The sequence below is a fragment of the Mustela nivalis genome (genome assembly GCF_964662115.1).
Source record: "Mustela nivalis genome assembly, chromosome: 15".
In the NCBI taxonomy this organism is placed as follows: domain Eukaryota; kingdom Metazoa; phylum Chordata; class Mammalia; order Carnivora; family Mustelidae; genus Mustela; species Mustela nivalis.
Genome location: NC_139034.1, coordinates 87,438,340 through 87,450,398, shown reverse-complemented (window position 1 = coordinate 87,450,398; position 12,059 = coordinate 87,438,340). Strand labels below are relative to the sequence as shown.

At 57.3% G+C, this 12,059-nt stretch overlaps 1 protein-coding gene across 8 annotated transcripts in view; it reads right to left on the bottom strand.

The window, feature by feature from the left end:
* Positions 1-12,059, bottom strand: part of ARHGEF7 (Rho guanine nucleotide exchange factor 7) — a 124,252-nt gene that overhangs the window by 48,977 nt on the left and 63,216 nt on the right. For 6 of the 8 annotated variants that reach the window (XM_082701081.1, XM_082701083.1, XM_082701087.1 and 3 more), the window contains one exon: positions 9,681-9,882. The exons of the other annotated variants lie outside the window; for them this stretch is intronic. In XM_082701081.1, the coding sequence (XP_082557207.1) occupies positions 9,681-9,882 (202 nt within the window). The remainder of the gene's footprint in view (positions 1-9,680; positions 9,883-12,059) is intronic. 8 annotated transcript variants of the gene reach the window in all.

Below are 12,059 nucleotides of genomic sequence, written 5' to 3'. Positions count from 1 at the left end.
TGCCGCCAAGTGACGAGCAAAGAAGGAGAGCCCCGCCCAGCAGGGACAGAAAACAAGACACCGGGAAGCCTTCATGAAGAACGTCTGCCCGAGAGGACGGTGGACGCACTCCCGAGGACGGCAGGAGGCGAGCATCGGTGCGTGGCCCAGCTTTAATGCGGCGTGACAGCTATCGGAGCAGCGTCTGCTAACGGAGGACACAGCTCTCGGTGGGATCGTGCGCGGTGCCCACCGGTCCTCCTCCAGGCTCTGGGGCCTGGCAGGGAGCAAGGGCGAGGAGAAATCCCGAGAAGCGTGTCCTGAGAGAGGCCGTCCGTACGGTGCCCACCCACCTCCCCCGCATAAACCCCCGTCCTGGCCCGGTGGGGGGCTGTGCCCAGCGCCCTTCCCCCTGCCTGTGCGCAATCTCCCCTGCACTTCCGCAAACACGCCCCAAGCCTCGCGCCCCAGATCCCACCCGCCTGTCCAGTACTGCCATTGTCCTCCTAGCGAAAGAAACCCCAAAAGCCCAACATGCACACACACTGTGGGCCCTCCCTTCCTGCACAACCGTCCACCGAAGCCCTCCTTCAGCGCGGCGCTGTAAAGGTCTCCCAAATGGTTGAAAATGAAAAACCAAACGGTGACGTGCCCACAGGACGGAACACAGACTCCGTGAGAGAAGAATTCCTTCTGAACCCCTAGGTACGGCGCATCCGTTCGACGACTGCACTTGCCTCGCCCGTCGCCCGTCTGCAGCCGGGTGTGGAACTACAGATGAAACCGGCTTGGCTTACCCTGACGATGCCTCCTCATCTTTCAAACCTGTAATCTAGGGGACAATCACCAACAGACGTGAGCGGAGAGCACTGGTGCCCAAACGGCAGCCACGGAGACCGCAGTTCCCAGCACACATGCTGCTACCTTGAAGCCGCCTTCCACCGTGAAAGCTAATCACTTGCCAACTGCCTCACTTCACTTCAGACACACCTGGCGACCCCCCAGGCAACAGTATTCCATGTACGCACTCGGACAACTACAAGGAAGTTTCTTTAAAAGAAGTTTCATGGGTGCGTGGGTGGCTCAGTGGGTTAAGCCACTGCCTTCGGCTCAGGTCATGATCTCAGGGTCCTGGGATCGAACCCCACATCAGGCTCTCTGCTCAGCAGGGAACCTGCTTCCCCCTCTCTTTCTGCCTGCCTCTCTGCCTCCTTGTGATCTCTCTCTGTCAAATAAATAAATTTTTTTAAAAAATTAAAAAACAAAAGTTTCAGGCCCCAACATTATGTAAAAATACAGAGAACAGCGGAGAGCCAGACCATGCAGGCAGAGCGGCAACACCGGGTCTCTCCCTCTCACAACACGGAGCCCACAGCTTTGCCGGGTGCTGCACGGCACCTACCTGGACGGGAGCGCTTGCGAACATCTCCCGCAAAACCCTGTGCCATTCCCACTGGGGGCCCTGAGGCAAGGAGGGGCTTGCGGTGCCGCCAAGCGCAAGGTGCCCGTGTAAGCAAGGCGCCCTGCCGCCGACACCCCACGCCCCCAGCTGGCAGGACGCTGCTGCCCCGATCCGCCAGCGCCACGAGGCTGAGGCCAAGGGCTCGGCAGGGTCCCCGCCAACAGCCACACGAGGGCCTGCCCCACACGCATCCCAGTGCCTAGACTCTCAGGACAGCCATGCCCAGAAGGGACACTTCCTCACAGCAGAGCGGCGGGGGCCTAGGTTGCCAGGTTTACCAGGAAACTCGTGTGCAGCCCGAGGGAGCCTCCTGGAGCTCTCCCCACCCCCAGATCCCTAAAAAATAAGGACAACAAAACCTACACACACTGAAATGTGAGGTACCGGCCAATCGTAACAAAAAATGTACACAGGAAACTGTAGAAAATATTCAGCCTTCCCAGTATCCTAAAAAACAAAACAAAACAAAAAAAAAAGACAAAAAACACCAAATCCCATCTGGGGCACACCTGAGAGCTAAGCACGGTCCACTGTGACTGAGCAGCAGGGACCCCACGAGGACATGATTTCAGGCCGCCCTGCCAGGGGCCAAGGGTGCAGATCTTCCCCTTCTTGAAATAGACTAAAAATGCCAAAAACAAGAAAACTGAAACATAAATGTGCTAAACCAGAAAAGGGGGTGGGGAATCCTCGTGATGCTGACAGGGAGGGCCCTGGGGACCGAGGCTGGGGGACCTCTCGGTAATCCTTTAGGCTGACCAAGAGAAGCCTGAAGCCCCTGCCCACCGACCCGGGGAACCAGCAAGGCCATGGGCTGGCTACTCGGCCACGGGAGAGATCAAAACCCGGAGCCTAGCCCTAGCCATGGGAGGAGGCCTGAATCCACAGCAGGCCCCAGAGGCCCACCAGGCTCTGCCTGGGGCCACAGAAACTCCGGGAGCCCCTCAGGAGGCCAATGTTGCTCCCTCTGTAGGGACACTTCCACAAGCCAGGGTACACCCCCACGAACCCCAAAGCCAGATCTGTAACCAGGAAGCACGAGCTCACGAAGAACCGGGCCCAGAGTGTCAGCGGATGGGACGCGCGAGGGAAATCAGAACGGAACACTGCAGCCGGGCGACGGGGCGACTGCGCAGGAAGGAGGCTGGCAGCGCCTGGCGCGGAAGCAGCAGACTGAAGGATAAAGAGGACGGAAGAAAGAGACCGGTAAGACGCCTGCAAACCAGTACACAATTCCCGGAAGTGAACACTGTGGTCACTGCAGTGACCTCAACGGACGGCTACCCTCGCAGGGGAGGGGGCTGCGGAACCAAGTGTCCGAGGCGCGCACGCCCGAGGAAGGAAGCCCAGGAAAGCGGAGCCCAGGAAGACAGAGGAAAAGCTGCAGAGGACACAGTACGCAGCTGAACGGGATTTCAGGAGAAAGCGGAAGCAGCGAGCAGGCAGCATTCCTGGAGATGCTCTCCAGAAACAGAAACCAGCCCGAACGGGGGCCCGGGGGGAACCGCAGCACCCCTAGGCAGCACTGAAGGAGAGGCCCCCACATCGCTGAGACCTCCGTTCCAAGAGCCCGGAAAACGCCTGCCCCTGAGAGCCCCGAGCCTTGGCGAGCCGCGGTTCTTCCTCTACGTGCGGACCCATGATAGAGCTTAACTGGCAGGTTAGGCCCAGTCAGAGATGAACGAAAACCCTAATAAAAGACTCTAAAAAAAAGTCACCCTGGGGGGCCTGGGTGGCTCAGTGGGTTAAGGCCTCTGTATTCGGCTCAGGTCATGGTCCCGGAGTCCTGGGATCAGGCCCCGCATCAGGCTCTCTGCTCGGCGGTGAGCCTGCTTCCCCCTCTCTCTCTGCCTACTTGTGATCTCTGTCGGATAAATAAATAAAATCTTAAAAAAAAATAAAAAAAAAAAGTCACCCTGTGCTGTACTGTCCCGGTGTGGCGAGGGCTTGAGGGGACGGACGCCCACTGAGGAAGTGAGGCTACGGCTCACCTCCTGCCCCACGTCGCTGCTTGTGGACCTCGACAGACCGCAGGGAATAGACCGCAAAAGCGTGACCGCGAATGAGGGGTGCCCCCGTGCACCACGGCCCTCGGCCCTGGCTACGGGCAAAGGCGGTCAGATACAGCCACTGCCCGTAACTCAACCATCACAGGCTTCTTTCTGTGACGATTTCTGAAGAACGCTCGTGGACGAGGACAATTACGAGCAACTGGTCCGAGAGCGCACGCACGGCTGCCCCTCCTCCGTGACAAAGGGACCCAGCAGCCGCAGTCAGCCCTGAGCACGGTGGCTCCCACTCCCTCGTCCTACCTTCCGCACGACAGCGGTCACCCCGTCTGCGAGTCCCCACACCGGGTCACATCACCCGCTCTGTGCAGGTTCATTTCACCGTCAGCAGCTTCCTCGCTGCCACAGCACCCTCGACCTGGGTGGTACCTTGCCCCACAGCCTCCCCGCTCTCTGCGCGACCTCACACCAGTGTAGACGCTCGGGCACCTCTGCGTCAGGACGACCTGCCCCTGCTCCTCTGCAGCTGAATCTCAGCAACTCCCACAGAAGACAGCAGGACACACACACGCTCTTCCGGCTCCAGCAGTTAACCCTGAGATCACTCCTCCTTTTCTAGAAGCATCATGCAGGGGATCCAGATACTAGCAACTTACCATCAATACTTCACGGTGTCCATCAGACTCGGACTTTCAAACCCAACCATCAGGCCACTGTCACAGTGGACAAAACGGGCTCCTACCCTCTCAAGCCAGTTGCTGTCGGAGTTCGCTACACTCCGGCCCGCCGGCTTCCCGAGCCCAGGGAACCTGGTAAGGTCTACACAGCAGGTCTAGGCAGCACACCCCGTTCCACCTCTCAGCCTTTTCTTGAATGGCCGCAGAATGCCCAAGGGACAGTCGCCTCTCACCTGTCCACTCCACCTCATCTTCTATTCAGAGAGCCACAGGCAGGCTTCACGATCTCTGGAAGGACACTAGGTTTTCTCACTGCTCCTCTCCTAGTTCCCACAGCAGAACCTGTGCCGCCTGGGCAGGGCCTGTGGCTGCGAATCGCGCGCACCGAACAGTCCTGCTGACGGAGCACGCAGAGCGCAGGCGACCCGAGGCAGAGCGGACGGCTGGGAAAGGCCCAGGTGGGGGCTTGTGCTACAAAGTGGGCCACAGCCGAGCCACCGCCCCCGGGTTTATTGTCAAGCATTACCGATGTAGGGAAGCAACGAGAGAAGAAAATGGAATGTCCGGGCTTTCGCGGGGAGGGAAGGAAGACGAGGCGCCCAGGAAGAGCGTCTCCCGGACGCACGTCGGCGCACAGAAGCCCCATGTGCGCACGGGGGCTGCAGAGGGGCTGTGGGCGGAGCCGGAACTCCACTCCCCCCACCCCCGGGGCTCTGTCTTCCTTGCTTGCTCTTTACAGGCCCTGCCACACAACTGTTTCATAAGCACACACAGAGCTTTAGACGAACATCCTTAAGACTGGAGAACTGTCAGCCCGGACCCCCAAACAACTGTACATCAGCAGCCTAGGGGACATGTCCTTGGAACAGCACGTTCAACCAGGCGCGGGACACGGCCACAGCCTTGCACGGAACACGCGCTACGGCACCTGCCGACACAGCTGTCTGGGGCAGCACACGCTCGCTCACCTGCAGCAACGCTCACTCCCACATCCCGAGAAGGCGCCACACCCTCGTGTCCCAGACCCTCCGTGTGTCCGGCCCGCTTCCCCACATGTGCGGCAGAGGTAAAGTCTTACATGGGGTAACTCTCCGCCTGCTATCACCTCTCCATCTGGAAGAAACGGCAGCCAGGCCTCCCCGGCAGAGCAGCCTTCCCTGCGGGCCTGCGGAGCCCTAACGTCGCACACGCACACACTTACTTCCAGCAATACAGAAGTATACTTGTCACCTCGGGTCCTTTCCCTGCAGATTATATCCATGACACGATTCTTCCACAACAAAATTAAACCCAGCTTGCGTTTTGGGCCACTTTTTGATGTCAAAAGGAAGCATGACCCCCCAGCCCAGGGGTGCATGACCTGCAGGGAGGTCCCCTATGGGCGGACGGGCTCGAGAGCAGCAGCCAGCAGCGCCCCTCCCCCAGGACCGCCCGCCTTGTTGCTTCTCTCCTTCGGTCTCCAATTTAAGAAATTCTTCACTGAACGTGCAGAAAACATACCCCTTGTGTGTAGGAAAGGCAGAATTCCCTGTTTTTACAGATCAAAACAATACGCATGGGCAGTCAATGTTCGTAACGGGTACGTGCCGTAAGTTTTGGAAACGTCCTTCTGCAGACTCCTGGGGGACAGCAGTCTTCAGGGAAGGTTATTTGAAACAAGAGGGCACACACAGGTCAAGGGCAGCCGCCTACACAGGTGCAGCCCCCCAGGACGCGGCTGCAGCCTGCAGCTATGAGGCCAAACGCTCACGGCCACTTACACTGCCAAGAAGCACGATGGATCATGTAGACATCCTCGACACTTACCTAGAGGCAGCCCAGAAAGGGTCACTGAGAGGCTGACTGTGGGTGTGTTGATTCAAGAACACGATTCATGAATCAGAACTGTATCGAGGAGAAACTCACAATTTAAAGGATGTCCACATTTTTGTTTTACAAGGAAATGATCCTACGTGATTGACAGATCTAGCACGTTTTGTTTACAGAAAATGAAGAATTACACCGTGAATTACAATGCTTCTCTGAAACACATCTTTGCAAAAAGGAATACCTGTCCAAAATCAGGAAGTCGCAGCAGTCACTAAGAAATGACAAGACCAGCGAGCCGCCGTGGCTCTCGAGGTCTCTGCTGTTGTGAAGCGACACAGTAAAAACAGAATTTCCGGTCTGTCCTAAATGCCCATATCTAAACTCAGACAGGGGGAAGTTTCACTAGAATGTACTCAGATACCTGTGAACGGGGCGCGGGAGGTAATCCCTCAGCCCAACTGTTCAGCTAAAGAACACTCAGCATGACGGGTCACCAGTAGGAGCGAACATGCTCTTTACACTTTAAATAAACAGAAAGAGAGGAAACTTTCCCAAGTTACTTGTCTCCGTCTGGTACAAAAACCTGGGACTCCGTGTGACCCACTGTGGTGACATGTTTAAAGGGTCTCTCGTGGGCGTGCACAGAGAAACACGGGGTGAGATGTAAAAACTGGGGAACAGCATGCAGTCACCCTGACGGAAGGCAACCAAGACACGTAATCTTTTTTAAAGATTTTGAAATAATCTCTGCACCCAATGTGGGGGCTCAGATGCACGACCCCGAGACCAAGAGCCGCATGCTGCACTGACTCAGCTAGCCAGCTGCCCCTTCTAAATACTTTTTTTTCCTTAAGTCAACTCCTCCCGCCCCCCCCCCCGTAACCGCGAGTTGTTCAGCGGGTGCGGCATTCGTCCCCACCAGCCATCTGGCCCCGCACCCCCAAAACAAGGCCTGGTGCGGCACCACCAGACTTCACGAGGGTGACGACCCACCGAGAAACCACAGACCCCCAGGAGCAACACCACGCGTGCCCACGTCCTTTAGGACACAACTCCCAAACGTCCCCGGAAGAGGCCTTTGAGACTCACAGACTATCTTTTCCACGTAACTGTCAAAGGGTGACTCAAAACTCCACGAGGAGAGAAAGAGCTGACAAGGAACATTTCACCTGCACTCTGCCTGTGGCAACTCAAGGTCAGCCCAAGATTCCCATTAAAATGAGTCATTCATGGGGCACCTGGGGGGCTCAGTGGGTTAAAGCCTCTGCCTTCGGCTCAGGTCATGATCTCAGGGTCCTGGGATCGAGCCCCGCATCGGGCTCTCTGCTCAGCGGGGAGCCTGCTTCCTCCTCTCTCTGCCTGCCTCTCTGCCTGTGCTCTCTGTCAAATAAATAAACAAATCTTTATAAATAAATAAATAAATGAAATGAAATGAAATGAGTCATTCGTGGAACACCCAAGTGGCTCAGTTGGCGAAGCAGCCGCCTTCCTTTGGCTCAGGTCATGATCTCAGGGTCCTGGGATCGAGTCGCACATCAGACTCCACACTCGGCAGGGAGTCTGCTTCTCCCTCTCCCTCTGCCACCTGCCCCTGCTCGCTCTCTCTCTCAGATAAATAGAATCATAAATGAGTCACTCAGCAGAATTCAAGGCCCACATTCAACAGAGATGGCCAGAGCCGGGCTCCACAGTGATGGCTGCCCCAGCACCAGCTCTGCAGCCCCCTGGCCCTCACTGGTAAAGGCAAACATGACCTTACCCTCCCCTCTCCCTTCCCTAACTCCAGCATCTTCCTGGGAATGGCCCAGGGCAGCACTCTTGGCCCCAGGATGGCCATCAGACTGCAGGACTGGCCAGGAGCTGGGCTCCGAGCCCGGACACAGTCCTTCCCCAGGCCTGACCAGGGACTACTGGCAGGCCCAGCCCAGCCGCTGAGTCTGTGAGACTAAGGCGACATTTCCAGCCCAGTCAGCCTGACAGCAGTGCTGCGGGCACAGCTGGCCACACACCTGCGTGAATTAGGAGGTTCTGGGCCCAGAACCGAGGTATCCCAACGGCTTCGGGGATCACGGTGGGGATGGAATGAGGCCACAATTACAGCACTTCACGCGATAACCAGAACAAAAGCCACAAAGACACCATTTACTGTGACCTTTAGTGCAGTGAAGATACTATCTTTGTTATCAACTAGGGGAAACGGCACCGCACCGGTGAAGTACCGTTCCACACCCGGTAACACGATCCAAGCACAAAGTGTCAAGGACATGGAGAAACTGGAACCATCGTGCACTGCTGCGGGGAGCAGCAAGGCGGCTCGCCAGGGTCTCAAGGGCACCCCCGGAGCCAACTGCACCCCAAGGCACACGGCCGAAAGGACGACAGGACTCAAGCAGATCTCACCCAGGTTCACAGCAGCACTACTGACGATAGCAAAAGGTGGGAAATAAACAAATGTCCAGCAACCAATGAGTGGACAAGCGAAACGTGGTCTTGAAATAGAGAAAAACACTGATCTGCCCCCTGGTTCGGGACTCAGGAAATTAGCAGGGCTCTGAGAGCTCTGGATCAGGAAATATGCTCAAAGGCCAAGCATGAGAACAAAAGATGCCCCCAGTGCTCTTACCACCAGCAAATTACTAGTGAGGTCACGGAGCTGCCCGGACACCACCCAGCTGGTGTCAGAAGGGCTGGGAGGGGCACTCAGCGCCACATTCACAGCGGCCCGAGGGCTTTACACAGCAGGCCTGGGACAGCACAGGCTGGAAGGGCAGAGGCCCGCTTGGGCGCGGACGCTATCCCACACGCGGTGGGACTACGAGTGCGCGGGGTCTTCTGCTCTTTCAGCAAGGCCTCCTCTGACTTTACTGTAAGGAGACAGCACCGGAGGACCCACAAAATACATGCTCGTCCACTGTTTGTCTCCCCAGTAAGGCTTCTGCTCAACAGCAGGCTACTGCGGTTAAGTTTCTGGGGTATCAGAGTTACAGAGATTTGGGGCTGCGCCACGGGGTCGGCTCCCCCAAGCCCATAGTGCTCAAGGGTCACCCGTGTGCTCGAGACCTCCGCAGCCACAGCCACAAAGCCAGCAGTCCTGTACACGGCGCACACGGACCCCCGAGCTATGCCACGAAGAGACACGCTCAGAAGGACAGCCGCTGTCCCAGCACAGCCCCAAGCAGGACCGCATGTGCAGAAGACACGCGCTGGGCGCACAGACTGTCACGGCCACACCCCTCTGACAGAAGGCTCCTCCGGAGGCGGCAGAACTTCCAACTCCTCTAGAATCCCACAACAGAAACGAAGGAAGTGCAACTACTACTACACCCTTTCAAACAGCATCAGCCTCTGAATAAATTTTTAGAAGTCAATGAAACTGATTAAAGGAAACATAAACAAAGTGATGCATTTTAAAATACCCTACAAAGAAAAATCATACCTCTTGGCCGAAAGCACCCGTAGTGATACAAATTAACAGCCTGTGTGACACGGCAAACCCCAAGTCCTTATTTTAAACGGATTATAATGACGGAACGAAATGCTACTTTTATGGATGGACCCTTGGTGCCAGCACCCCAAGGCGGTTGGAAGAAGCAGTGGGCAAGAGCGTGACTCCTCTGCCCAGGGCCGTCTCCCCAAGTTCCCCCGGAGAGGAGCGCCCCCCGCGCAGCGCCCGCCCCTCTGCCTGCTTCCGCCCGGAGGCCGGGCAGCAGCGCCTCCGCCGGCCTCCGCCAGCGCCGCACTCACCGCTGGGCTTGATCTCCCGCACGTAGTTGCTAGGAAACCAGCCCGTCCTGCCGTTGTGCGTGCCTTCCCACCAGCCGCCTTCCTCCACCCGCGTGACGTGGATGACGTCTCCCTTGGCGAAGGAGAGCTCGTCTTCATTGGTCTGCTGGAAGTTGAACTTGGCTCTCACAACCAGCTGGCTGTTGCTGTTGTCGCTCATGTCCTGGAAAGGGAAGAAGGGGGAGAAAACTTCACATCCAAGTCGAAGACGCTCGACTGGAATGCCCCGTGCCAGGAGCAGAAAACCTGTCCAAGCACACAAACGGGTTGGGGACCTGCTCCAGTGTCCTGACCTCCAGCACCCGGCTCCGGTCCCGGAGGAAACCCTCTTCATGCCTGAAAGGCTTTATTCTGCCACGGGTAGGCCTGTGTCCACACTACGCACTTTCACACGTACACGGACGTCGAAGCATACGGAGCACCTGTACAACCCCCCGGAGTTGAGAGTGTGGTCACTTCTAGCACTAGAATCACTTCAGTCTTAACAAACCACGTAACTAACCGTACGGCTGTGCCACCAACTCACTCTCCATTACTGGGCTGAAGGCTGCTTCTCCTGTTTTTCTCCCGCGAAACAAGGCTCCGTTGAAACTCCCTGCACGTCTCCTCACACACCTCTGAATAAGCCTACACATTAAATTCGGGTCAGAAAACATGTGTGACACACTCTAAATTTCAGCACCGATCCCTAAACTGCCCTCCGGAGGCCCCTCTCACAGCCGCGGCACTCCCACCAGCGGCACCGAAGGGCCGGCGCAAGACACCACGCGGTGTTTTTACTCGTGCCCAACTGCTGGCAAGAAATGGTATCTCCTTTCCATCTGCATTTGTCCTCGGAGATGCAGCACATGTGCCATCTCTGAAAGGTGGGAAGAGGGAGGCAGACGGGAGAGAGTTTCTATTTCTGTCTATCCCAGACTCGGTTCTGCAGAGGCTCGCCACTGGGAACCACCAACAGGAGTAAACCAAATACTGCCCCCAAGGAAAGCCTGATCTCCAGGAGGAAGGAGCCAAGGAGGGGCAGCAGGCAGGCCCACTCACCCCCTGACGGGGCGCACCCTGTCGGCCTGCATCCAGGGGTCTCAGGGAATGGGGAAGGACATCCCATAGCCCACGGAGCCTCACTCCTCATGAGGCTCCGGAAAGCCGTGCCCCTCAACAGGGGAGTCAGCCAGGGAAGAGCAGACGACTCCACCTTCTGCACGGTGCAGGGAGGGACAAGCGGAGCTCAGAGGGAGGGGACGGTGGGCACAGGACAGCTCCCACGGCCGGCGGCACGAGACTGCAGGGGTGCTCCCGGGGGAGGAGTGAGAAGCGCTCCCCAGTCCAGAAGCACAGGAGACTCTTGGAAACAGGCAGGAGACCAGGGCTGCAGTCAGGAACAGTGCCGAGAAAGCTCCAATGGCAACAATTCCTAGTTCTAGACAACAAAACGTGGTCAGGAAAGGACGAACAGTCACCGCACAGGCCCCGGCCACGCTGTGGGTCTGGGGCGCGGTGATGCTATGTGGACCGGACCCAACGGAAACCACAGGGGAAATCCAGGGGGAAGGTACAGGCCAGGGGGCGCAGTGTGAGACCCCCACACCCCTACTCCACGGCAGGTTTAAGCAGCCAAGCTTCACACAGGCGTTCACTGAGACAGTGGGAGAGATGGGGCCGCCTGGCTCCTCGTGCCCAAAGTCCTGAAGGACCCGATTCCAAACTAGGTGCAAGAGTCACCAAACAGAGAAAAAGCAGCATAGACACAGGGACAGGGCTTAAGGAAGGGCAGACAGCTCCCCAAATGTTTAATACTTGCGTATCTCACATCAATATGTTATAGAAATTGATTTGTTTAAACACATCCATTAAATGTTTCATCTAGTAAATTAAACACGTCACACGTACGCATATTTAATGCTTCGGACATGTCTTCCGCATCTGGCAACACTGAAAGACAAAGCTCCGGCCTACCGATCACCTCAAATGGGAGGCTTGCTGGCGCACGCCAGCGGTGAGAGGCAGCTGAAGCCCCCCCCGGAAAGAGCATGCATGTCCCCGCTCTGAGGAGGGAAGCAGGCAGAGCAGCCACTCTGGGTCGGCTCATCCGCAAACCACGGCCGTCCCGCACAGGCTGACCGCCACGCCCTCCTCTCGGCGACCACCCGGGGCAAGCTGGCTCGCTGCAAAACCTGCACAGCGCCAATCCTGGTGATCACCTTCCACAGTGGATGCAACACGTACCCAGGCACACGCACAGAGCGGGCCCCTCGGAGGCTGAGCCACTGCCCAGAAACGACCCTGCAGTCAGCCCGTCCACCTCAGCTCAGCAGCCGGTGCTGAGGCCCTCTCCGGGCA